At 35.2% G+C, this 26,531-nt stretch overlaps 1 protein-coding gene across 13 annotated transcripts in view; it reads right to left on the reverse strand.

Moving 5' to 3' along the window:
• Positions 1-26,531, reverse strand: part of CEP170 (centrosomal protein 170) — a 147,212-nt gene that overhangs the window by 63,971 nt on the left and 56,710 nt on the right. For 12 of the 13 annotated variants that reach the window (XM_067729484.1, XM_067729480.1, XM_067729479.1 and 9 more), the window contains 5 exons: positions 25,161-25,250; positions 17,934-18,015; positions 6,850-6,905; positions 6,591-6,753; positions 5,351-5,485 (listed from right to left, as the gene is read on the reverse strand). In XM_067729484.1, the coding sequence (XP_067585585.1) occupies positions 5,351-5,485; positions 6,591-6,753; positions 6,850-6,905; positions 17,934-18,015; positions 25,161-25,250 (526 nt within the window). Of the gene's footprint in view, positions 1-5,350; positions 5,486-6,590; positions 6,754-6,849; positions 6,906-17,933; positions 18,016-18,941; positions 18,993-25,160; positions 25,251-26,531 lie in introns of those variants that run through there. The other variant, XM_067729486.1, reaches the window with a different exon arrangement.

Below are 26,531 nucleotides of genomic sequence, written 5' to 3' on the forward strand. Positions count from 1 at the left end.
CTGAGACTTATACAAGTTAACACCTAATTTAACCAGAAATCGCTTATCTAACAATGTCAAGCAGCACAACAGAGTGGTAAGGCAGCATATATGATATGATTAGTGGAAGGTAGGGAGAAGATTTGAAATCAGGTAAGTCCTGTCTCTGTCAGTCCTTAATTCTCATTTTCCTCATTGTTAAATGAGAAAATAATATCTACCCATAAGATTGCTGTGAAGATTCAGTGAGATAAGTTATCCAGAAAAAGTCTGGCACAAAAATAAATGTTTCTCTTACTTTTCCTCCCCCAACTCTTCAACATAGCTAATTAGGGAAACAAGAAACTAAAACCAAAAATCTAACTCTAAAATAAAAAACCCAAGACAGATATGACAACACCTATATCATCATATTTGTGATCTTTACTACCAGGAAAGTCCTTCATTGAGAACCTTTTTTGACTATTTACTCAGATTATATGTGGCAAATCTGGAGGGGATGTAAAAGCAAGGATTAAGGTCAGACATATTGCACTAAGAAGAGTCAAGTGGTCGAGATAAGACAAAAAACAATCAAGAGCAGACACATGGCTCAAAAACACAGTAGTTCAGAACCATTCATTCAGTATATGGAGCAAACAGTCTTACATACTTCAAGTCTCCCAAAGGCATCACTGTAATGTATCATAGTTCAATCACTGATGTTCATAATGATGCTTCTGAGTCATAAAGCAAACACTTAAATTATATTCAGCCTTCTGTGCTTAAGAAGGCAATGACATGGGTAATTCATTTAATAGAAATATAGGAAATGGTTAAACTTAAAAAAAATTTCAGTTGTAAAAGTAAAGTTCAGTCATCTGGAAAATTCATTATGTAGAGGAATTCATTTCTCTGAAGATGATAAAACCAGATCAAGTGTGGGCCTAGTATGTATGGGAATTGTACGCCCACTAGAAAAATTATTAGGGGTCTTCTAAATTAATATAGAAAAATAAAACAGCTTTCCTTTCTCAGTACACTGATGAAACATATTCTGAAATTTATGAATTTAACATGTATTTCTATTCAAAACCTATTTTGTTTATACTAAAGTAAACTAAATTATATACTAAAATACTAATATTTTATTTATACCAATAGTTTATTATTAATCTCAACTGCTAGATATTTAAAAGTATTTAATACCTGATTATGCTAGAATTAATTATGTTTATCTAAATCAGAAGAGCAATATCCTTGAATTCTTAAGGTAGTTTATGATTGTGTGACCTTCCAGGGAACTTTATAACATACATAATTCAGAAAATATGTTCCCTTCATTCTTCTGTACTAAATTAAATGAAATATTAAGCTGTTTCAAGATGATAAAGACTATAATTATGAAGGCAAATTCTGCTTAAGATATCCATCCTAGTATATTCAAGTACTTCAAATTACAAAGACTGGGAAACTCCTTTTACCAAAAAGGAACTACAACTCAAAAGTTTTCAAATTTAGTTTAATTAGATTAAAAATCAGTGTAAAAGAGCCAAAAATCTACTCTTCACAGTTGTACACACCTTTTCAAACTGTATGCAACACTTAAAGGCCTTTAGTTGTAACCGAAAATATGTTTAAACCGTTTAAACCAAGTTAGAAGGTAGAAGAGCATACCTGAACTAAAATGAGGATAAATTCTCCTTTAATAGGACTCAAATATTCACACAATTTCAGGAGAACTTGATTGCTCTAATATTTGCTTCTAGGGTTCTTTGGGCTTTAAGGTAAATTGGTAGGAGATTCTGGATACACATGGACCCACAGAAAGGGACACAGAAAGTTACTAGGTAGTAGATTCTCTATTATCATTTTTGGAATGTTCACCTTTCAAAATAAATACTAAGATTTTACATTCTAAAAATTGGTAACCAAGAAGCAAATCACTTTTTGCTTTTACCAAAAAAGCATGCTTAGAGCACAAATAAACTAATCATTTATATTTCATAATCTGAAACACTAAAAAAAACCTTAATTTCAAAATGACCAAGTGAAATAGCATTCAATATACATTTTCAAATTTGATTCTACAATATCTGCTGGCATCATAAATTATTTCAGATTAGTAAACTGTTTCTCTCACCCTGTATTTTAAAAAACTACAAATGATAAATCTGAAACAATAACATCCTCATACTAATATAAGAAAGCAAATGAGACTCTCATTAAGGCTTTTAATCAGCTGAATCTGACAGAGTGCTTCAAGCTACTTAACAAAAGACATATATCACTTAATTCCTTCTAACTCAAAAATAATCCCAAGATTATGAGACAGCTTTTGTCATCTGGCAGAAAAGATACTCAATGAGACACGCGACACAAGCTGGTAATCATTTAAGAATTTAGTTTCATTCACATGGATGAAATTACTACTGGATGCTTCACAGTTTGAAATTCATTTCATTACACTTAGGTACGAGAGATCAATTTTTTATGTCAATTTGTTTTTGGAGTGCTTGTTTTAATCTTTATACTCTACGAAGTATATTCTTTTGGAGTGACTCTGTGTGTGTGTGTGTGTGTGTGTGTGTGTGTGTGTGTGTGGTGTGTGTGTGTGTGTGTGTAATGACTGCTGAAATGTTAACTGTGGTTAAGAGCATGGACTCGAGAGTCAGGTACCTGGGTTCAAATCCCAGCTACACTATTTGCTAGCAGGCTGACCTTGTGAATAAATTCACATCACCTTGCCGCCGTTTCCTTATTTATAAAATGGGGATGATAACAGTAACTACTTTTAGGTATCGCTGTGAGAGAATTAAATGATTAAACATATGCAGGGCACTAAGAAGAGTGTCTTGATAAAGGAAGCACCACTGAAGTGTTAGCTGTTGTTAATAAGTCATGGTTCTGTCTCCAGGACAAAATTTACATTTACTGTATTTACATTTATTGTAATTACATTGATTGTATCCTAGAAGATATGTATTTCAGATTTCAAAAGTTGTTTTGTGTGTGAGGGTGGAAGGATCTTTAATGGCTAGATAAACTCAGTATCACAATTATTTTCAGAATTTGGCAACAGTTAAATTCTGCTGTGTTTTCTTCTAAGTTAACCACCAATTATTAGTACATTGTTTTTTTTCTCACTCTCCCTTCTCTCCCTTCCTTCCTCTCTCTCTCCCCCTCCCCTTCTCTCTCTCCCTCTCTCTCTTTCTCCTAGGTGGCTCTAGTACACAATGATAATATAATATGTGATCCCTGAAGGAACTTATAGTTTAGATGAGAAGGCATACACACAAAATACTGAAGGAAAGTGTTACATATTAGCAATATATATAAACAGACATACCCTTTAGAATTTTATATTACCTGATTTATGTGTATACATGTCTGTGGGAGAAGAGCAGACAAGAATTAGTCTAATTTATGTGGAAATGCACTGGGAGAGAGCACTGAACAACTGGTAGTGGGATACAAGGCTAAGAAAGTGGGACAAAATTAGAGAGAGCTTTGACATAATATCTATTTGGCAAGCAAAAGGAAGCTACGGTAGTTTCTTAAAGAAAGGAAAAAAATGGCAGCTTAGATTTATTATACAAAATGAACTGCAGAAGGGTTGAAACTGGAAATAGTTCAATTATGATTCAATGGAAAAAAAGGGCAACAGAAGTAGGCAATATAATAGATGAGGTGAAAGGAAGGGAAGACACAAAGATTTCATATAAAGTAGACATTCTTGACTGCCTTCCAAAATCCATTTCCCTTTCTTCCCTCCTAAAAGAACTCCAACATTCCCAGGTATCTCTTAACTCTTCCCTGATACAGCTCATGTGCCTTAAGGGAAAACTAACCCCATATTCAGCTTCAGGATGGGTACGATTGGCTTAAGGATAATCTCATAACCCTTGCCAGGGATTGGTTCAGAAATAAGCAGGTGACCTACTCCTGAACCCACGAGAGGCCAATGAGATGACAAATGTGTTGAAAACTTTGGGGAAGGTTTCCAGGGGTTCTTCTAGAAGCGATCTGTGCTATTTCCCACTGGATGTGATCAAAGTAGCATGCACTCCAACTGCTACTGGCAAGCAGCATATGAGTACGAGGGGAAACTCCCTCAGTATGCAGCCACTGTGAATAGAAGGGCAGAGAGTCTGAGAGAAAATAGCTAGCTGATGACACCATTGAGATGCTGCATTAACCAATCCTGAAGAGGTTCAGTTATTTATTTAAGCCAGTAGATTTCCTTCCTGTTTAGTCTCAGGTGGCATTTCTATTATTTGCATTTGAGGGTATGCTAATTAATACTAAGCTTCTGAGCTTGAACATGAAGAAAAAAACGTGTTGGCCACAGAAACAAGGAAACTGAGATGGGAATTTATTTGCAAAGTTCACAACTTTCAGTTTTGGACACTTTAAGATCAAGTTGATAAGGCCAGCTTTCTAAGACTTGTACCCTGGTAAAATTAGAGCATATTTAAGAACCAGTGCTCTTATTCTCCAGCTAAGAAAAATCTCTTATTTACCTTGCAGAATTATGGTCAAAGGTAGAAAGTTGACAGAACTTCTGATGGAATCTATCCTTGACTCAGAGTCAAAGTTGGCTTTCCATACTGCTCCCTGGTGCATGTATTTAATTCCTCCAGTTCTAATCCTTATCTGCTATTATCACGGAAACTGGCTGTTCATCCTTCAGTGTTGATGTCCTCGTCAAGTCCTTATGTGACACACAACTGATAGCTCCATTTATTTCCTGGAAATCTTGATTTTCTGGCTTTTCACTTAGTTCATTACTAAACTTCTCCAGCAACAAAAGATTATGTTCCTTGACTATTAATCTGAGAATGTGATCCAGAATTATTTCTTCATTCTGGCTGCCGAACAGCTAATCTTGTTGCTACCATACCCCAACAAATTGGGCACGCTGAGATTTTAAAGAAGTTTTAAACTTCATACAACATTTTGAACATAATAAAAAATTTTCATTTAAAAATATGATTATATGTTTGTGAATCTAATGAAAACACACAAAACTAGTTTGTATTTACTATTTTGGTCTAATTAAAACATTTAAAAAATTATTTTAAAATACTTAAAATGCCCAATTATATTACTTAACTATATATCAAGTTTTAACACCCTCATAAATAAGTTAAATAAGGAAAAATATTTTAAATAAAAGTGATTTACAAAGATATTAGAATTAATACTTTGAGAGAATCATTCATAATAAATAAATTTAATTTAAAATGACAATGTCATTAAAACATTCATCAACTATTTCTAACATATTAAAGAATAGGAGACATCTCTTTTAAGGGTAGACAGATTTTTGCTTCGATGATAAGTTCTTCCTAAAATACCTATTTAATGTCACAGTCTGAGATTTTTTTACCTGATGTTCCAGTTTCATGATTTTTCTCTTCAGGCTTGCCATTTGACTTGAAAGCTCTTTGTTCATCCACCTCATCATCCCCCCACCATGATGGCTGCCCATATAATGGAGTACCACGGGGCATAGCAGAAGTATCTGGAAAGAGGTGGGAAAAATCTGTCTAAAGCATATGAAACAGAAAAAAAAAATGCTTTTGCAGAATGCTAGAATTGCCCAGTTGATTTATTAAGTGAAAAAGTACAGGTGACCCCTGAACAACACGGGGTTAGGAGCCTCAACCCTCCCTGCAGTTGAAAAATCGAGTATAACTTATAGTCAGCCTCCCAAATCCACAGTCCCCCCATATATGCAGTTCCACATTCATAGATTCAACTAAGGTGGATCCTGTAGTATTGTAGTGTTTACTACTGAAAAAAAATCTGCATATAAGTGGACCTGCATAGTTCAAAGCAGTGTTGTTCAAGGGTCAACTGTATAGTCTAGATAGGTGAAAAGTACTCTAAGTTGAATAACTTAGTATTTGTGAATCTCATTCAATATTGAACATGATGAAATAAATGAAATTCTGCACTGGCTATTATCTAAGTAATGTAAACTGCTATAGCCCAATAGCTTTTTGTCAAAGTGTAATTAGTTCTTTGGTATATAGAAATGGCTCATAAATCTAAATATGAAGGATAAAACTAAATTTTGGTATAAATGACCGTTTTTTTACTTTTTTTTAAAACCTAAGGGCATTGCACAGTAATTAAATTTAAACTAGTTGTTAACTGGACTAACAGATTTATGTTTGAGCAATCTGGTAATGTCTAGCAGTTTTAAAAATTGCTTTTGTATGAATGGGATTATCTATATAAAATATTTTTTACAGTTCCTGGAATACTATAAATACGATAATTATGATGATGTAGGCATTAGTGGACATTTCCTTTTCATTCATTTCAGTTACAATCCAGAAAAAAATGTAGCAAACATGAAATAATAAAAATACTATAGGGCAAAATATATGTATTTTCTTCAAATATTTAAACATATTAAACGCACCTACATACAACTGCCATATAATTATATGTTTTATAATGCTTTCTAATGAAGCGCTGGCTGTATTAAAACCCACTCTGAAATTGTCATTATTATCATTAATTATTTTTATAAGGATATGGCCAAGCTTTTGAGAACAAAGCATGCAATTTCTTCATAACTGAGTATATATATGATATTTTGAAAGAGGTTAACTTACCGATGACTTTTTCCTCAGATTTTAGTGCTTCTGTAGCTTTGTGCGGCACTTCTGCCGCAGTATCTGCTACCTTTGAATCTATGCTTTTGGCACATGCAGATTTCAATAATTCTGATTCTGAAGATTTTTGGGACAATTGAAGCTGAATGGTAAACTTCTCGTGCTATAAAACATTTTAAAATGGAAGTGAAATATACATGAGTGAAATCAACCCTAGTAAATGGTAGATTTACAAAAGAAATAAGTAAAAACTTTTTACCTTTAGAGCTTCTTCAGGGACCCTCATTTCTCCTCGTACTACAGTGAAAAGATTTGTATGTAAACAGGGCTAAGGAAGAATATAATTTCAAAATTCTGATAATCAAGCTTAAAATGATCAAAGATAATATAGAAATTGTCCTATTTTCTACAGGTAGTTACAGTAGAATGACTATATTCCCTTTAAGAATTAAATGTTAAAATATGCTCACAAATATAAAACTTTTCATTTTTAAAGACTAAATAAAATCTTAAAATCTAGCAAGTAATTCTAAACTTAGGTAATCATGGCCTTCAAGAAGCAAATAACTGGATGATTAACTGAAGCACAAAAGACATTTTCAGTTCTCACTAACAATAATATGACCACAAAGAGAAAGCAGCTGGATCAAATTATATTGATAGCTAATCACAAAAATCTAAAAAGAAGTACGTCATCAGTGATTACCCAACAGTAAATCCTGAAGGAATTCAATTACTCCTTCTTCACAAGCATTGATAAAATGAAGTTCATCTTGCAAGTGCAAAAGAAATGCTATAATTAGGATCTTAACAGCAACTACAACCACTCCTTCCCCCCATGAATTGCAATCAGGGTCATACTACATTATCAAACAACTGATTCTATACAGATTAGATCCAAAAGCTAGATATAATGAATGCTTTCATTATTATACCAAAAAGAACAATGCCTCTGTATATTAAAAAGATCTTTCACTAAACAGTAGAGGTCACATTTCTCACCATTACTTAACCCCGTAATGAAAGGACTTTTATAACCACATAGTAAATTCTAGTCTTCTTTACCAATTCAGAGCACCCATGACTTCAAGGGTAGAAAGCTTTAATTACCACGTGGGAGAAAAACAGACTTTCCATGCATAACAAGCAGTAAACTTGTTAACGAGTATTTGACCCATAGTTCTACTCATTAAAATAATAAAAACTCAGAATTTTTTAGAATTGTAAAGCGCTTTGGGAATCCTGTTCCAATTCCATTAACCCACCTTCCCATTCTATAGAAGAGGAACTTGAGGACTAACGGGGCAGAACCCAAGATAACAATCTCGTCAAATGAATACCAGGTCCAGGGGTTTCCTATCAGTTTACACTGCTTCCTATAACTGTGAAGTAATAAAATTTTCCTTTTTTGTTATGTACATATGCTGATACACATTTGTTGGTATATATGACAATATACAGTTCATAACTAAGTATAGCTAATAAAAAGTAAAAATCTAGTAACTTTGTTTTACCCCCAAGAAACTTATTAACAGCTGGAGAAGATTCATAGCATTCTTACATTTTCAATGTTAAACACAGCATCTTAAAAATATTGAAAGCCATTTCTATTTCTTTCAATGGGAAACAAATGATTTTAGCCTGTTGTGTTTTCTGATGCTTCTAGATTCTCCTGGGAGAGCTTTTAAGGCTACTCCTCAAGGCTAGTCTGGGGTATTCTCTTTAGATTTAGACTTTTTTAAGATCAAGGAAAACTTAAAAGACGGTGTAACTCATAGGTTCACACACTTTACCTTACAAAAAAATTCCTGTGTGGGGCACCAAAGCCCTCAAAAATCCTTCTGTTTAGGTCATGAATTTACCTGAGAACTCTGGTACGACTACGAGACTTTGAGACTGCCCTAACCTCAGCTTTTCCCTCCAAAGCTACTATCTTCCTAGTGGTACGGACCCAGGTAACTGTTTCTAACTTGGTTAATTCAGAAAAATGACAATCTAAGGTACAATTACTTATGATGTCAATAAGTTACAAAATATACAATACAGTAATATTAACTATAGTTGTATGTCAATTATATCTCAAAAAATTACAGAAAAAAGTTACATGCTTACTTAAATCTTCCTTACTAAAAATCATTAATCTTTATAGATTATTTCCACATTTCTTTAAATAAGAAACAACTGAAAACCAGACAAAATACATAGAACAATGGTCTGCAAGACAATCAACACCAGGTAACAAAAGACCAATGTCTTGAGTGAAGAGGAACAAAGCAAAGTGAGCGCAATCACTGCCCCAACTCACTACCTTAAGAGAGCTTCCAAGTCACACTGCAGGAATGGGTAATCCAGGCAGAACCTGGCACTCTCTGAGCTGTGGAAGACAGAGGGTTGAGAGTCTAGGGAGACCAAGGTTCATGGGACTGACTACTGAAGAGAAGAGAGCTTCACAGAGATAGAATTCCAGAGACTGTTACAGGGACTTGCTCAAGTATTCAGCTGAATACTGATCAGCACATTCATTTGAGAAACGACTGGGACAAGAACCACTTGAAAGTATTAGAGTGCCCAGTGCTCAAGCAGGGCCAGAAATAGTGTCTAATTACAACAGCCAGGCTGGAAAACCTCACATATCATGAGCCACTGGATAAAGCAGGGATTGGCAAATTGTTTCTAAAAAGGGGCAGACAGTAAACATTTTAGGTTTTGAGAGCCATATGATCTCTGTTGCAACTACTCAACTCTGCTGTGGTAGTATAAAAGCGGCCATAGAAATATGTGAGTGTATATCGCTGTGTGCCAATAAAACTTTATTTACAAATACAGCCTGAGAGTCAGATTTACCAATAGTTTTGCTGACCCCTACAGCAGAGTACACAGGAAGACCTTGCCTCTGTAGTGGGGAATTAATTAACCACAGACTAATCTTAGAAGCCTAACAAATCTTAAAAGCAAGACTCAACATAATGAATTTGTTTCCAAGTAACCTGTTTCCCAGAACAAAGCTCAAAAATATTTATAGGAATCCAAAAATACATATAATACTCAACAAGGTAAAAATTCACGATGTCTGCCATTCAGTCAAAACTTACAGTGAATGCAAAAATCAATCAAAACTGACCCAGGGGATTCTCTGGTGGCGCAGTGGTTGAGAGTCCGCCTGCCGATGCAGGGAACACAGGTTCGTGCCCCAGTCCGGGAAGATCCCACATGCTGCAGAGCGGCTAGGCCCGTGAGCCACGGCCGCTGAGCCTGCGCGTCTGGAGCCTGTGCTCCACAACGGGAGAGGCCACAAGAGTGAGAGGCCCGTATACCACAAAAAAAAAAACAAAAAAGAAACCAAACTGACCCAGAACTGACCCAGAAGTCAACAAACATGTTAACACAGTTATTATATTGTTTAAAAAAAATAAGTAGAGACTTGAAAGATACCAAAAACAAAATCCAAATTGAACTTCTAGAGCTGAAAACTATACTGGATGGGTTAATTGCAGATTAGACACAGCCAAAGAAAAGTTTAGTAAACAATAATAACAACCCAAATTGAAATGCCGAGAGAACAGATAATTATTAAAAAATAATAAATAGAGCCTCAGTAAGCTAGGAGACAACTTCAAGTAGCCTAATACACATTTACTTGAAGTCTTCGGAAAAAAAATAGGGAGGACAGAAAAAAAAGATCTGAAGAAATAATGGCTGAAATTTTTTCTAAATTTGATTAAAAGTATTAACCCACATATCCAAGAAGCTCAAAAATCCTCAAGCACAAGAAACATGAAGAAAACTACACAAAGGCACATTATAATCAAACTGCTCAAAACCAGGGGAAAAGGGAACCAATGCAAGTGAGAATTCAGTGAGTGGAGCAACAACTTTAAAGTAACTGAAAGAAATGTCATTTAGAATTCTATGCCCAGCAAAAATAACTTCCAGTTGGCTTCCCTGGTGGCACAGTGGTTGACAGTCCGCCTGCCGATGCAGGGGACACCGGGATCGTGCCCTGGTCCGGGAAGATTCCACATGCCGCGGAGCGGCTGGGCCCGTGAGCCATGGCCGCTGAGCCTGCGCATCCGGAGCCTGTGCTCCGCAATGGGAGAGGCCACAACAGTGAGAGGCCCGTGTACCGCAAAAAATAATAATAATAATAACTTTCAATAACTAAAGTGAAGCTTTTCCAGACATAAAAAAGATGAAAGAATTCATCACCAGCAGAGCCATACTATAAGAAATATTATAGGAAGTTCTTTACATAGAAAGAAAATGATACTAGATGAAAACATGGATCTATAAAAAAGGATGAAGAACACAAGAAATGGTAGCTACATTGGTTTAAGATATAAGAGTACAATGGCCGTAAAAATCTTAAGATATTTTTCTTACGCTTTAAATCTCTTTAAAAGATAACTGATGTTTTACTGATAACAGTGTAGAATGGGATTTGTAACATATATAAAAATGAAATGTATGACAACCATAGCACAAAGGTCAGGACAGAAGAAATGAAAGTATACTACTGTAATGCTCTTACACTATACGTGAAGTGGTATAATGTCACTTGAAGATACAGCTTAAAATTAAGGATAAAATTATAAATCTTAAAACAACCACTAAAATATTTAAAAAGTGCTACAGTAATAAGCTAACAAAAGAGACAGAATGAAATCCTAAAAAAGGTTCAAATAATCCAAAATTAATTAAGAGAAAAAGAAAAAAAATGGGGCAAATCGAGCACAAATGTCTAGATGATAGATTTAAGTCTAACCACATCATTAAATGTGAATGCTCTAAATCCCCAAATGAAGGCAGAAATGATCAGATTGAATGAAATAGTAAGACCAACTGTATGCTGCCTAATTCAAATGTAGAGACAATAGGTTAAAAGTAAAAGAATGCAAGAGATATTCCAGGCTAACACCAATCCAAAACGAATGTCTAGACAAACCAGATTTCAGAGCAAAAAATAATATTATCACAGACAAAGCAGGTCATTTTATAAAGGGGATCAACTCATCAAGAGGACACAATAATTCTAAATGTTTACATAACTAATAACAGAGTTTCAAATTACATGAAGCAAAAACTTCTGCAAGGAGAAACAAAGCCAATTATAGCCCAAGATTTCAATATCTCTTTCTCAAAAACTGATAGAACAAGTAGACAACAAATCAGTAAAATACAGAAGATGCGAACAACACTACCAACTAACCTGGCCTGACACTAATAGAATACTCCAACCAAAAACAGTAGAATCCACATTCTTTTCAAGTACATAGAGAATATTTACCCAGATAGACTAGATACATTCTGGGTGACAGGACAGGATTTGAGATATACATAGTATGTTCCTGACCACTATGGGATTAAATTAGAAATTAATAACAAAGTCTCTGGGAAAAATCTCCAAATATTTAGAAACTAAGTAACAAAGATTAAATAACCCAATGATGCAAAGATCAAAAGAGAAACTAGAAAGTATCTTGCATGTTAAAGCAGTACAGGCATACCTTGTTTTATTGCACTTCCGTTTATTGTGCTTTGCAGATACTGTGTTTTTCACAAACTGAAGGTATGTGGCAACCCTGCACCCAGCAAGTCTATCAGAGGCATTTTTCTAACAGCATTTGCTCACTTTGTGTCTCTGTGTCACATTTTGGTAATTCTCACGATATTTCAAACGTTTTCATTATTTTTATATTTATTATGGTGATCTGTCATCAGTGATCTTTGATGTTACTATTGTAATTGTTTTGGGGCACCATGAACCTCACCCATGTAAGATGGTGAACTTAACTGACAGATGTTGTGCAAGTTCTGACTGGTCTACCAACTGGCCATTCCGTTCCTCTCCTCAGGCCACCCTATTCCCTAAGACACAATGACATTGAAATTAGGCCAATTAATAACCCTATGATAACCTCTAAATATTCAAGTGAAATGAAGAGTCACACATCTTTCACTTTAAGTTAAAAGCTAGAAGTGACTGAACTTAGTGAGGAAGGCATGTCAAAAGCCAAGACAGAACCAAAGCTAGGCCTCCTGTGCCAGTCAGCCAAATTGTGAATGCAGAGGGAAAGTTCTTGAGGGAAATTAAAAGTGCTCCTCTAGTGACCACATGAATGATAAGAAAGCTAAATAGCCTCATTGCTAACATGGAGTAAGTATGAGTGGTCTGAAAAGAAGATCAGACCACAACATTCTCTTAGGCCAAAGTCTAATCCAGAGCAAGGCCCTAACTCTCTTCAATGAAGGCTGAGAGAGGTGAGGAAGCTACAGAAGAAAAGTGTGAAGGTAGCAGAAGTTGGTTCATGAGGTTTAAGGAAAAGAAGCTGTCTCCATAACATAAAATTGCAAAGTGAAGCAGCAAGTGCTGATGTAGAAGCTACAGTGAGTTATCCAGAAGATCTAGCTAAGAATTATACTGAAGGTAACTACAATAAACAACAGATTTTCAGTGTAGACAAAGCAGTCTTCTTTGGAAGAAGATGCCCTCTAGGACTTTCATAGCTAGAGAGAAGAAGTCAATGCCTTGGCTTCAAAGCTTAAAAGGGCAAGATGACTCTCTTGTTAGGGGCTAATGCAGCTGGTGACTTTAAGTTGAAGCCAATGCTTACTTACCATTCTGAAAATCCTAGGGCCCTTAAGAATTATGCTAAATCTACTCTGTCTGTGCTCTGTCAGTGTAACAATAAAGCCTGGATGACAGCACATCTGTTTACAACATGATTTAATGAATATTTTAAGCCTACTGTTTGAGACCTACTGCTCAGAAAAAGATTCCTTTCAAAATATTTCTACTCCATAACAATGCACCAGGCCATGCAAGAGCTCTGATGGAGATGTACAAGATTAACGTTGTTTTCATGCCTGCTAACAACAACATCCATTCTGCAGCCCATGGATCAAGGAGCTATTTCAACTTTCAAGTCTTATTATTGAATAAATACATTTCATAAAGCTGCCATATACAGTGATTCCTCTGATGGATCTGGGAAAAGTCAATTGAAAACCTTCTGGAAAAGACTCACCATTCCAGATGCCATTAAGAACATTCATGATTCATGGGAAGAGATTAAAATATCAACATTAACAGGAGTTTGGAAGAAGTTGATCCCAACCCCCATGGGTGACTTTGAGCGGTTCAAGACTTCAGTGCAACAAGTAACTGCAGATGTGGTGGAAACAGCAAGAAAACTAGAATTTAGAAGTGGAGCCTTAAGATGTGAGTGAATTGCTGCAATCTCATGATAAAACTTGAACGCATGAGGAGTTGCTTCCTATGAAGGAGCAAAGAAAGTGGTTTCTTTTTGTTTGTTTTTTGGCTGCACCGTTCGGCATGCGGAACTTCCCTGACCAGGGATCGAACCTGCGCCCTCTGCACTGGAAGTGCAGAGTCTTAACCACTGGACCACCAGTGAAGTCCCAGAAAATGGTTTCTTGAGATGGAAACTCCTCCTCATGAAGATGCTGTGAAGATTTTGAAATGACAACAAAGTATTCAGAATAATGCATAAACTCAGTTGATAAAGCAGCAACAGGATTTGAGAGGACTGACTCCAATTTTGAAAGAAGTTCTACTGTGGAGAAAATGCTATGAAACAGCATTGTGCACTACAGAAAAATTGTTCTTGAAGGGAAGAGTCAATCGATGTGACAAACTTCACTGTTGTCTTATTCTAAGAAATGGCCACAGCCACCCCAACCTTCAGCCGCCACCACCCTGATCAGTCAGCAGCCGTCAACACTGAGACAAGACCCTGCACCAGTAAAAAGATCGGGACTCGCTGAAGGCTCAGATGATAGTTAACATTTTTTAGCAATAAAGTATTTTTAAATTAAGGTATATACAAATTTTTTAGACATAATGCTATTGCACACTTAACAGACTCCAATGTTGTTCATAAACATAACTTTCATACTCATCGGGAAACCAAAAAATTTGTGTGGCTGGCTTTTTGCAATATTGCAGGGCTCTGCAACTGAAACCATAATATCTCCAAGGTATGCCTGTACTTAGGGGAAATTTTATAGCACTAAATGCCTATATTAGAAAAGAAAGATCTTGAATTATCTCAGCTTTCACCTAGAAGAAATTAATAAAGACAGAAATCAAAAAGAAAACAGTAACAGCAAAATTCGATTAAACCGAATTCAATTAAACCAAATTTAAATGGATTTGGGGGACTATTCTTCCCATTTTCTCCACAATATCTGCTCTACCCACAGGATATGCTGTCAGTTAATGGTGACTCCACTTTTCTAATTGTTTAAATCAACTGTACAGTCTTGGGTTCATCCTTGACTCTTTTCTCTTAGTCTACATCCAATCTAATCAAGAATATTACTGGCTCCATCTTCAACATATGCACAGAATTCTATCATTTCTCACTACCTCTGCTTCTGTCACCCTGGTCCAAATCTCCATTATTGCTCACTTGGAACTACTGCCAACTACTGTAACAGCCTCCTAACTGGTCTCCCTCTTTTCACCGCTGCCCACTTAACCCCTTAGTCTTTGAAAAAGAGTAACCAGAGGATTCTTTTAAACATATAAGTCATTATCACATCACTCCTCTGATCAAACCCTCTAATGGCTCCCCATTTCACTTAAAGTGAAAGCCAAAATTCTTATAGTGGCCTATTTAGGGTGATACACTCTGGCTCCCCATATTCTCCTACTCTTCACTGGCTCCAGTCACACTGACTTCTAAGGCTGTTCCTCAAATATGGCAAACATGCTCCTGGTTTAAGTCTTGCACTTAACTCTTCTATCTGCTTGAAGAGAAGTTTCCCCAGATAGATCCATAAGGCCAGTGTCATTACCTGCTCCATTGCTGGCTTCTTAGTGAAGTCTTAATGAATAGCCTTTTTATTTTTATTTATTTATTTTTTTGCGGTACGCAGGCCTCTCACTGTTGTGGCCTCTCCCGTTGCGGAGCACAGGCTCTGGACGCGCAGGCCCAGCGGCCATGGCTCACGGGCCTAGCCGCTCCGCGGCATGTGGGATCTTCCCGGACCGGGGCACGAACTCGTGTCCCCTGCATCGGCAGGCGGACTCAACCACTGCGCCACCAGGGAAGCCCAGCCATTTTAAAATTATAACTTCTCACTCACCAGCAGTAGCTCTCTGTCTCCCATTCACACTTTTTCTCCACAGAATTTATCGCCCTCTATTATCCTTTTTGTGCGTGCTGTCAGTTCCCTCCAACCCCATTAAAGTATAAGCTCCAGGAGGACAGAGACTGTGGTCTGTTTTATTTAGTACTGTACCCCAGACTGCAGGGACTGTGCCTGGCACGTGGGAGACATTTAATAAATAATTGTAAAATAAATGAACTTAGGTTTCCTTACCTGTTACATTTCTGGCTATCTGGAGATAATTACCTCCTTCTAAAGTTTATCTTGATTACTGCAGCATTTTACTATACCTCCTGAGTTTATAGTCATTTCTTAAACTTGGATATTTCACTATTTGCTTTTCCAAATCAATTTCTCTGGTTAGAACAAAGAACTTTGGGCAGATAAATTCTGTTTCTTAGTTCCAGTCTCAATTCATGGTAAAATGTTCTTTCTATTGCTGTGGCATTTTAATTAAACAGTTTTCAATTACAAGGTATAACAGTTTGTAGACTAGCTAACTATTAAACTTAATTTTAATTATGAATAATGCATGATAGTGACTTCAGTCTGGTATCAGAATAAATTTGTTTTTAAAATTTCATCCTATCTAATAAAATTTCTGCCACTGAAACAGCCCAATGTTCATTTATACACAATCTTCAAAAATCAAAAGCAATATGAGATGCTATTTTTAAATAATGAAATCAACTGAGCCTAACCTGAGGATCTGGGTAGTCGTTCTGGCTCAACACTGATTTACAGCCCTGAAAAAGTCCTTGGGAACAAAACATTTGTCCCAGGAATTTTCGACAGAAATATTGTGAGCAAGTATATAAGAAAATATTAGTTCTCTATTAAGAAATCATTATACAATCTATAAAAGATGAGTTGCTTCTCAATAGCTTCTTCTTGATTTAAAATTCAAAGTAAACTTTATAGAGTTTTACTGAAACCCAAATTTCCTACTATTTTCTCATGTTTTGAAACAGCTGATGTCAAATGAATTGAGTTACTTAAATTTAAAATATACCTGTATTTACTTTTTGATGAAACTTATGTTGGTAGAAATAACCCATGAATAAAAGGCTTTAATGTTAATTCCTAATCATTTTACGTGATACATATTTTTTAAAGGATTTAAAATATACAAATCAAAGGTATTAATGTTTAGTGGTTTCACTTTTCACATGCTGCTTTGGCTCTACAAGTATAAAGGTTATATGATGTGCTACAAAACTATTTTTTTCATAAATTTTAAGTTAAATCTAAAATAAAAACTAGTTATGCTCTAGGAACAATTTTAAAGTATCAGCACATTTACTTTACCTAAGTATCAGCTCTACTTAGCTGAGACATTTTCTCTACTACAGTGATAAAAGTACATCCAAGTTGCCAGTACATTTGATACATTCCTTAATATCAAAGTCCAGATAAATGCCATAAATGAAAAGATTAAAAGTGAAAAAAAAAACATTCAGCATGTGTAATATCTGTATTTTAATTAAATATAAACAAGTTCTTTTTACAAAGCTTTTTGCCTTGTATGAATAGAAATGCTTTTATTCTTCTTCATCCAATCATGTCCCTTCTCTTCACTAGTGATTCTTTACTAGGAGAATACCATCATATCCTTATTCAGTTCTTAGCATCCTATTTTCAAACAAAAGAATTTTAAATACATGCTAAATGCATAATGTACTTAATCAGAGAGTGTGGGTCTCAGAAGACACAGGATATGGAAAAATTTGAATTGAAGGCAACAGAGATGGAATGCATATAATGGAGTAAAAATGGGGACAGAAGGAAAGATAGGGTTAAATTCTTTACATTCCTCCTGGAGGCTGACCTGTGTCATTATCATTTAACCAGGAAAAAAAAAAATCCCTGGGCTGGGCTACTATTACACACTCTCTGTCCTCTCCCCAGTTACATTCTTTGATACCCAAACTACATATATAATAGCACTGCAGGGATACTTCTGCTGAAACTATAATACAGAGTGAGGGAAAAAAAAAAAGAGTCCATTAACTTTTCCAGGATTATTTTTAGGAACAGGCATTATAACAAAAAAAAAAAGTATTATTTTTAAACATGTATTTTAGTTTGGAAGGGCACAGAGACTTCCAGCATGCCTATATTATGAATTCTTCTGTCTCAAGAAATGTTAATTTATACCGGAGTAAAGATTTTTGAATAAATTTAATAAATGCACAAAATCAATAAGGATATCATAACCAAATCTCAACTTATCTTCAAGTTTCAAGGTGATATAAGTTTGTTCTGGAATTCTTACATCATTCACAAACGTCTACAAGAGAAAAAAAAAGATGTTAATTTAATATATGAAGTATTAATTATTAAAATTTAGACAAGCAAATACTCAAACCTTATGCTTTACAGTGTATATCAAATGGTGGCTAATACAGCTTGTGTATCACCATAAAATGTGCTATGCATCTTATAGGCTAATAAATGATTTCATACTAAGCCCTTTATTACTATTACAAGTAACACACAAAGAACCAGGGTGCGGTTCCTCTGAGTCTACTATGCTGCCATGACAAATTTAGGCACCTAAAAACGACGTCAAGAAAAGCTCTGACCCGAAGCTAGAAACTGTAAAGGGTAAAATATAATATAGCTCTCGATATACCATCAGGGCCCACTGGACTCAATTTTAACTTTTCTGGACAACTGTAATTATCTGTGAGGACTGAGGTTTCATTATTTTTATTCCTAGAAGTCTTCCAAAGAACAAAAAGAAAATTTACTTAAAAAAATTGAATAAAACTCATTCTATTTTACAATTGCCAACGAGTCCTTTGGACCCTTTTATGAATTTTAAGATACTTTATAGGACCCTTACATGAATCTAAGATACGTTATAGATACATTATTTTTTCTGTATGTTGAAACATTGTTTCATCATCATCATCCCGTAAGTATTTAAACTTATCAATTACTTCTAACTTTGTTGAAAATGACCAAAATAATAACAGAAGAATGGAATTACCTAGAACATCACTATTCAACAGAAACAATGCAAGCCACAAATGGAAGCTACACATATCCTACTATATTTTCTAGTAGGCACATTAAAAAGGCAAAATGAAAGAGGTGAAATTAATTTTGATAATATACTTTTAATTTAACCCACACATCCCAAATAGTACTATTTTAACAAATAATGAATATGAAAATTAAGAAGACATTTTACATTCTTTTTTTTTTTACCTTTTTATTTTTAGACTAGTCACATTTCAAGTGCTCAACAGACACACATGGCTAGTGGCTACTGCAGCGAATAGCACAGAGCTAGATGGATGATGCAATTGTGAAATAAATCATTACTATTGCATCAACCTTTAGGTTTCTTACTGCATGGCCCAAAATATTGCACCATCTTCCCAAGAAGATATAAAAGACATCTGGAGACACCATCTGTGTCTTTTTTTTTTTAAGCTATCAAAGAGCACAATTGAGAATTCAGAATTTTTTATTTAACATCCATAAAGGCAAAAAAAAAAAAAAATACAGGAAGATATTTCACAATTATAAGGTAAATACAAAAAGTAGAGCAGCAGCACTCTAGACTATAGTAACAATGATAAAATGATAATAACGTAAGCAAAATATCAGACCAGGAGTCTTCAGGTGAAGATAACCCTAGATGAATTTTCCCTAACACAAGAATTGATGAGAAGAATGTTTCCAAAGTCAAAAAGAAACTAAGATATTTTTCATCCAGTTAGCCTAAATCAATAAGAAGAATCATGCAATATTTTTTAACACAAAACTGATGATTCTGTATTTTAAAAGAAATTTTGACAGTTTTCTCTCATTTTTTAGTGTTTGTGTTTCAATACTCATTTGATTTAGTATGTAAGTGGACAAATGATCAAGGCGGGTATCTATACAAAGGTAACTAGAAGGAAAGAGACGACGTAGAAATAAAATTATTGAATTGATCTTGTAACTGTTGTACTATTTTACAATTATGGAAGAAAAAGAAAATGACTTTCCTCTTAAAATTTTAAAATGTCAAAGTCTTAAAAATAATGCATTTTGATAATGCAAGAGCAAGAAAAACTAGAAATAATGGTAAGCTAGAACTAGCTAGATATGTCCTTGAAATCTGAAATCAACATTTATAAAATAGATATATATCCCAGAGAAGGCATGATAGCTAATGAACAGTTAGTGGCATTCAAAGAACAATACCCATTTTGCACGTTATGTACCTTTCAAAACCAGGAAAACATGGAATAAACATTTGAGTCTGTCATGCCTCATTTTTATCAAAATTTCAAGTTGTTCTCTCATCTTTTAATTCTTACTTGTGTAAACTATTTGTAAAAAGACTTAAGAGGTCCATTGGACACAGATGGTTAATGGTGATGACTATTTTTCCTGGCATACTAGAAGTTAAAAGACTTAGAATACTCTAGATTTATAAAACATAGAAAAATGTTATACTTAATTGCCTGGAATGCGAACATCATATAAATACCCAATATGTTTTTCTTTGATAAGTTGAAACTTTAAAAATTACTTTACTCTTCCCTTTTAAATTTCATTTTTTCCCATCTTTTATGTTATTGGATTTGAGATGGCCACGATACCTTACTTGGGAAGGTTCCCTCCATAATGAGGAAATTTAGAAGGGTCCTGAATGTTATACAGTAAAATATATAAGGGGATTCTCAAATTCCTTTGCACAGCTAGCACTCTGTAATATGTCATAGAATACCAGTTTCTAAATCTATCAAAAACAAACAAAAAAATTAGAAGTTGCAATCTTATTCCAGATATAAGGAGACAGCAGAATGCTGCTAAAACTCAAGATCACACATTAGTATGATTTATGAGTAATCCTAAATAAGTTTCTCACATGCTTCACAGAAAGACTGAAATGTTAATACAAAGAAAATTCAAAGGCTTCACGCATTTATAAACTCTAATTTCAGGTTCATTTCCAAACGAACATTTTTAGAGTGTTTTAAGACATATCTTGAGTTTACCAAAATATTCTATATTAATTACAAAAGACAAAAGCTGAGGAAAATGATGGAAAAGAGAAGAATAAAAGAAAATGTTAATTAACTGATGTTTGGTATGCAGAAGATAAATAATTAGGTACATGGTATAAGAGAGATGCCACAGTTCTAAGCCAATTTATTTAAAACTATCCCAACCTAAAATACCATAATTACTCAAAAGGCCTAAGATGAGCTCTAAGATTCACTCAAAGCTTATTGCTTGACTCTCTTAAATGTTAAGCACCTACTGTTTTTAACATATGTACTAGGTACTTTCAGAGATTAAGAGACACATAATTTTAACCTGCTGGCATTTATGACAGAAATATTCCCTAAGGTCTAAAATGGCTCAGGAAATATGAGCCAGACACGAAGTTTCAGCTCGCAAAATGTTAAGTGAAAACACTTGGGAGCAAAAAGTCTCCTGACGGTTGAAAATTATAAAAGGAGAGAAAATTTCAAAGGGCTACAGGAAAAAAATCACTTAAATAAATCAATTATGAAGCATTTTAATAAATTAGATATGGAAAGAAAAATAGGTTTTGTTTCTTATGTCAACATCATTTGATCACACCTCTACCTGGTAGGTAGGACAGGTGAGGACAACGAGGCACAGGGTGCAAAGTAACAATCAAACTCTCAGAGTTCAGAAGCAGAATTACTGGGATTCAAATTCAGCTCTCTGAACTACAAACCCCACATTCTCTGCACATCAAGGAAGCTTGGATGCCCAAGCCAGGCCAAGCCAGCTCCCCAAACTCCCCCAACCAAACCACTAACCTCAGAGAAGCAAACCAAACCAGATAAATATCTATTTAATTTACATACAAATAAATCACATAATTGACAGTATAAAATCATATAACCACCATGTACTGCATTAATGCTCTGGGAAATGTGAATGGAGTGGCCAGCAGCACAACTACCTCAATCATGTTGTCAGTGAGAAAAGTCTCGTCTTCTTCCCCTAACCACTCCTTTCATACCTTCCTCCTTCTATGCCATACTGGTCTGATGCTGCAGGAACGCCAGTGTGAAAGGGGACACAGCAGGGGCTGGAACACAGGGAGGTGAGGTGGAATGGGATGGGAGTGCTGCGGCAAAGGTCAATGGTGACTATCAGAGAGGTGCAGGTACTCCAGTGCATGGAGGGGGCAGGAAGAACTGAAGGCAAACAAGGGCTCTCATAGAAAGAGAAGCTTCCAGGGGCTTGCAGGGAAATAGCCTACTATCACATCAGCTACAGAACCAGTTCCAGCTTCCCCAAGCAGAACAACCTCATTTCTGGTAGTAATAAAAGCAAGTGTGGACCTAGGTAACTTGGGAGTATATTTTAGGGTAGGGTGAAAGGAAGTGAGAGTGGAAGTAGTCACAGATAGTTGTTTATAAGTTGAGTTTAGTTGATAAGTGCTTTCCAAAATAATTTAACTGTGTATGTATTCACTGAAAAGTATGTAGGCTACAGGATGCTAAACTTGTTTTAACTGCTTTTCTTACCATAACAACAACAGTAGTAACTAACACTTACTGAACTAGGTGTTTAAAACTATTAACTTATTTATAGCTTCACAACTACCTGAGAGGAGTACCATTTTACTATTTCTGTTAAAAAAACTGAGGAACAGAAAAATTAAGTAACTTGTCCAGAGTTACCTCACTAGTAAGAATTCAAGCTGGGCTCATAACCACCTATACTGTGCTCCTTCTGAAATTACTACTTTTAACCTGATGCTCAAATTTCTAGAATTATATGAATGTTAAGAATAAACAGGCTGTGAATAATAATCTACAAATTTTCTATGAATAAAATGCATGATAGCTGGTAGTTCACAGACTTTGGCTACGAAAGTCCATTCTGGCATATTTCCTAGGCTATCCATTTGGGTAACAGTGCATTTATCCATTTGTGTAATATTTTGAAGTTCTGTACCAGGCACATACTTGTCACATTTAATCCTCACAACAATACTACAGAGCAGGAATTATCATTTCACTATTTTAAAGCTGAAGACAGGTAACTAAATTTTGCATTGAGGCTTCACATTCATAACCTTCAACTCATTACATTTTTGCACAAGTTTGGGAACTAATATGAATATATATGAGGAAACCGAATTTCAGAGAGTTTATGTAATTTGTCCAGGGTTATAATGCTGGTAAATTACAGACTGAGATTCAAATCTAGGTCCTGACTTCAAGTTCAAAATGAAGATGTCACTCTCTGTGAGTTATTGTATTTCAGACAATTACTGAGTACAATCAAATTATAAGAAAGGTCAGCCTAGATAAACTTAGAAGTTAATATTTCACCTGATATTTTTTACAACCAACATCAATAATTTTTATATTTGATCACAATGTTTTAAAAGACTAAAACACTGTGATGTAATTCTCACTTATTATTTTCCAAGATATAATGTAAAGACACCTAAAAATAGCACTGTGGTCAAGACGAAACATTCTAGGCTTAAAAACAGAATATAACATTGTTAAAATATTCCACATATAAAAGTGGATTAAAATTTTTCTCTATAAAGTCTTTCATATAGAAAATTCATTCAATTCCATTTGAAAAGATTTACTGGGTTCATGCACTGTGCAGAACCTTGTGCTAGTAGGCACTGTGGTGTACTTACCAGAAGCAAAAGGCACGTGAACTGTTCAGAAGCACATAATCTAGCACAGTGACAGATATGCACAAGCAGATTTAATACAAGGCTCATAAAGCACCCAAAACAGAGATTAAAACAGAAGTTTGTAGGTGCGGAGAAGGAAGAGAGTAACTCCTTAAATAGCACCTTGGAATCGAAATGCTTCCTGACATGGCCCATGGTAAAACAGTTTCTACCTCATCTGCCTATCTTTTTCTACTTTAATCCATTCAAAATGTTAATGAGTCAATATTCTTAAATACCTTTTCTCTGCTCCCTTCAGGAAGATGTAGAATTGAGATTTTACTTTTAAAAGTAAGTACAACTTTTACAAATGACAAGGCAGACGGAAGAACTACTGGGCTGCAGAAAATCTAACAAATTATTTGGAGAAGACAGTATAGTAGGAAAACTACTGTTTTGGAGGTATGGCAAGGAAAATGTGATGGAGCATGAATCTGGAAAAGTGGGTGATGCCAAATGTGAGGTATTTCAATTCAAACATGAGGAATTAAGACTTAGTTTTAGGGCTTCCCTGGTGGCGCAGTGGTTGAGAGTTTTAGGGCTTCCCTGGTGGTGCAGTGGTTGAGAGTCTGCCTGTTGATGCAGGAGACACGGGTTCGTGCCCCGGTCCGGGAAGATCCCACATGCCGCGGAGTGGCTGGGCCCGTGAGCCATGGCCGCTGAGCCTGCACGTCTGGAGCCTGTGCTCCGCAATGGGAGAGGCCACAACAGTGAGAGGCCCGCATACCACAAACTTAATTTTATGTGTCATGAGAAACAAAGGTGTGAATAAAACTAACATAAAAACAGGCCTACAAAAAAAGTATCTCAGTGAATAAACATAAAAGTCCTTCAGTAGCAGGCCGATTCAGGACAAGGAAAAAAAGTTTTACCATATTTGTCAAATTTCTGCAGATGTTTTTCCATATAATGTTTAATGTATATTTTGAAAAGAAGCAGCAGTTAGAAGAAGTTTGGATACATTTAATTTCTGTTAAAGTCATTTTAAGAAATTCAACAGCACAGATCTGAACAAAATTATGTTTGCTTATGTTAGTAGAGCCATGAGAGAATTGAGAAAAAATAAGATAAATTATTCAATACTTTAGCATTCTCTTATTCTGCAGCTACTTACATTCTGCCAATGTAGAAAGATCAAATGAAGAATTAGGAAAAAATTCACTGCAGTAACACAAAAATCTTCAATGTAGGAAACCAAAGAAGCAATAATAAACACTAGTATTTAGATCATATACCACATTTGTTAAGGTAAATGGATGTGTTTCACTCCTTTTTACTCTAGTATAGAAGATCCTCCAACCATCTGGTACCAAACCACGTTTGCATCTTTTTTTTCCAAAGTTAACCCACACTTCTCTGACTCCCAAGAGTGCTTTTTTGCATTCTTACTGTCATGACTTTCCACGGCTTTATCACATATAAATTCAAGCCATTCAGTAAGGGCAACCTTTATCTTAACCTCCTTAAAGAAGTCTTTTTTTAACCACTGGATAATAACAACCAACAACCATCTGAATTCCTGTTAAGTATTTACTACCAACATCATTTCTTGGGAACATGGGCTACATTCATATTCTACTGTATTGTCCTCAAAGTGCTATGTACCTAGTAAGCATTTAAAAGTAAGTGCAAACTAGAGAAAAGGAAATATAACACAAAACAGGATTTTGTGTTATATATGTTTTCTTACAATATTAAACAAAAATTCAAATAAGACAAAAAGCAAACTCTTAACTTACCCCATTTAGGCTGCCCAAATCTTTCACCAGATGTTCATCAGTAGAGGCATCGTAATTGATTACAGCATGTTGCTTATCCACACTACGAGACTGAAAGAAAATTCTTTAAGTTAATAAGCACAAGAAAATGCTAGAATAAATAACAAAAACAAAGATTTTTGTCTAAATACTTTATGTTAATAAGATAGCAGATAAATATACGGAAATACCAAAGTAAAAGTAGGTTCAATAAGATTTAAACTGTTACTATTCAACAGAAATTTGGCATCACTTCCCAAAGAGGAAAGCAGCCAAAATTTTAAGACATTCTTTTCTACCAAAGTCACACGTTCTACTTTTGAGAGAATTTAATTCAGTTGACTTTGTTGAATGTATCGAACGACAATAATTTTTTTTATAATCTGAAATTCTTATATGGAAATCATGTGAAGTATAATTTTATGTTTTATATACCTCACTGTAAGAAAAATTACCATATAGGATTTACATCTTTCAATACCAAAGATTAAGGGACAAAATGTAATATGTTCCTGAATAAAATTATCCTCACTTAAAACATGGGTTCTAAAACTCATAGGAGAGGTCTAAGAGAGAAAGAGAAAGTCAAAAGAAGGAATTAGAATGGCAAACTGATTTTTGAAAATTGCTTTTAAGTCTCTTTTAAAGTACACACACACTCTCTTTCTCCAGAGCTTAGTGAGTTATCTGCAGATGAAAGTAGCTCAGAGATGAACTACAAGCCTTTGGAAATTTGTATCCAAAGGAAATATCACTACAGTCACAGGAAGAAATAGTCTGAGAACCACTGAATGTGAACTCAACAACCATTTACTACTGGGTTACTATGTGAACCTTGGTATACTAAAAGCAAAGGAAGCATCCAAAATGGGGAGGAGATATAATTTTCAGTTTCTAGTACAGCATGTAAGGAGCTTGGAAGTCATCGTTTCTATCCTCATAACAAGAAAAAAGTTAAATTGAAAATCAAAAACTTGTCTTAGTTTCATCAGAAAATTGAGGTCATAAGGTCAATTGCCACTCTGAAATCTGGAGAGACAGGCAAATACAGAGAATCATAGCTCACTGCTAGCAGTTGAAACTACCGCTGCAACCACCAACTGGTAGGAAAGCTTACAGGTTAAATGATTAATTGCTGGAAACTTGAATGATGTCAACTAGCTTGAAAGCAAGAACTCCTGGGGGCACAGCCTTGGCGGGAACACCATTTTTTCATGAGTTTTGCCTCCAGAAGCCCCACAAAGACCTCAGGGTGAGGATTGGAGAAAAATCTTCTCATGCTTCTGGTATGGTGAGGGGGAAAGTAGTCATTTTGAAATACACCCATTCTGTTCTCCTCAGCAACAGCCTGTC

This window comes from Pseudorca crassidens, chromosome 2, assembly GCF_039906515.1.
Source record: "Pseudorca crassidens isolate mPseCra1 chromosome 2, mPseCra1.hap1, whole genome shotgun sequence".
Lineage (NCBI taxonomy): Eukaryota > Metazoa > Chordata > Mammalia > Artiodactyla > Delphinidae > Pseudorca > Pseudorca crassidens.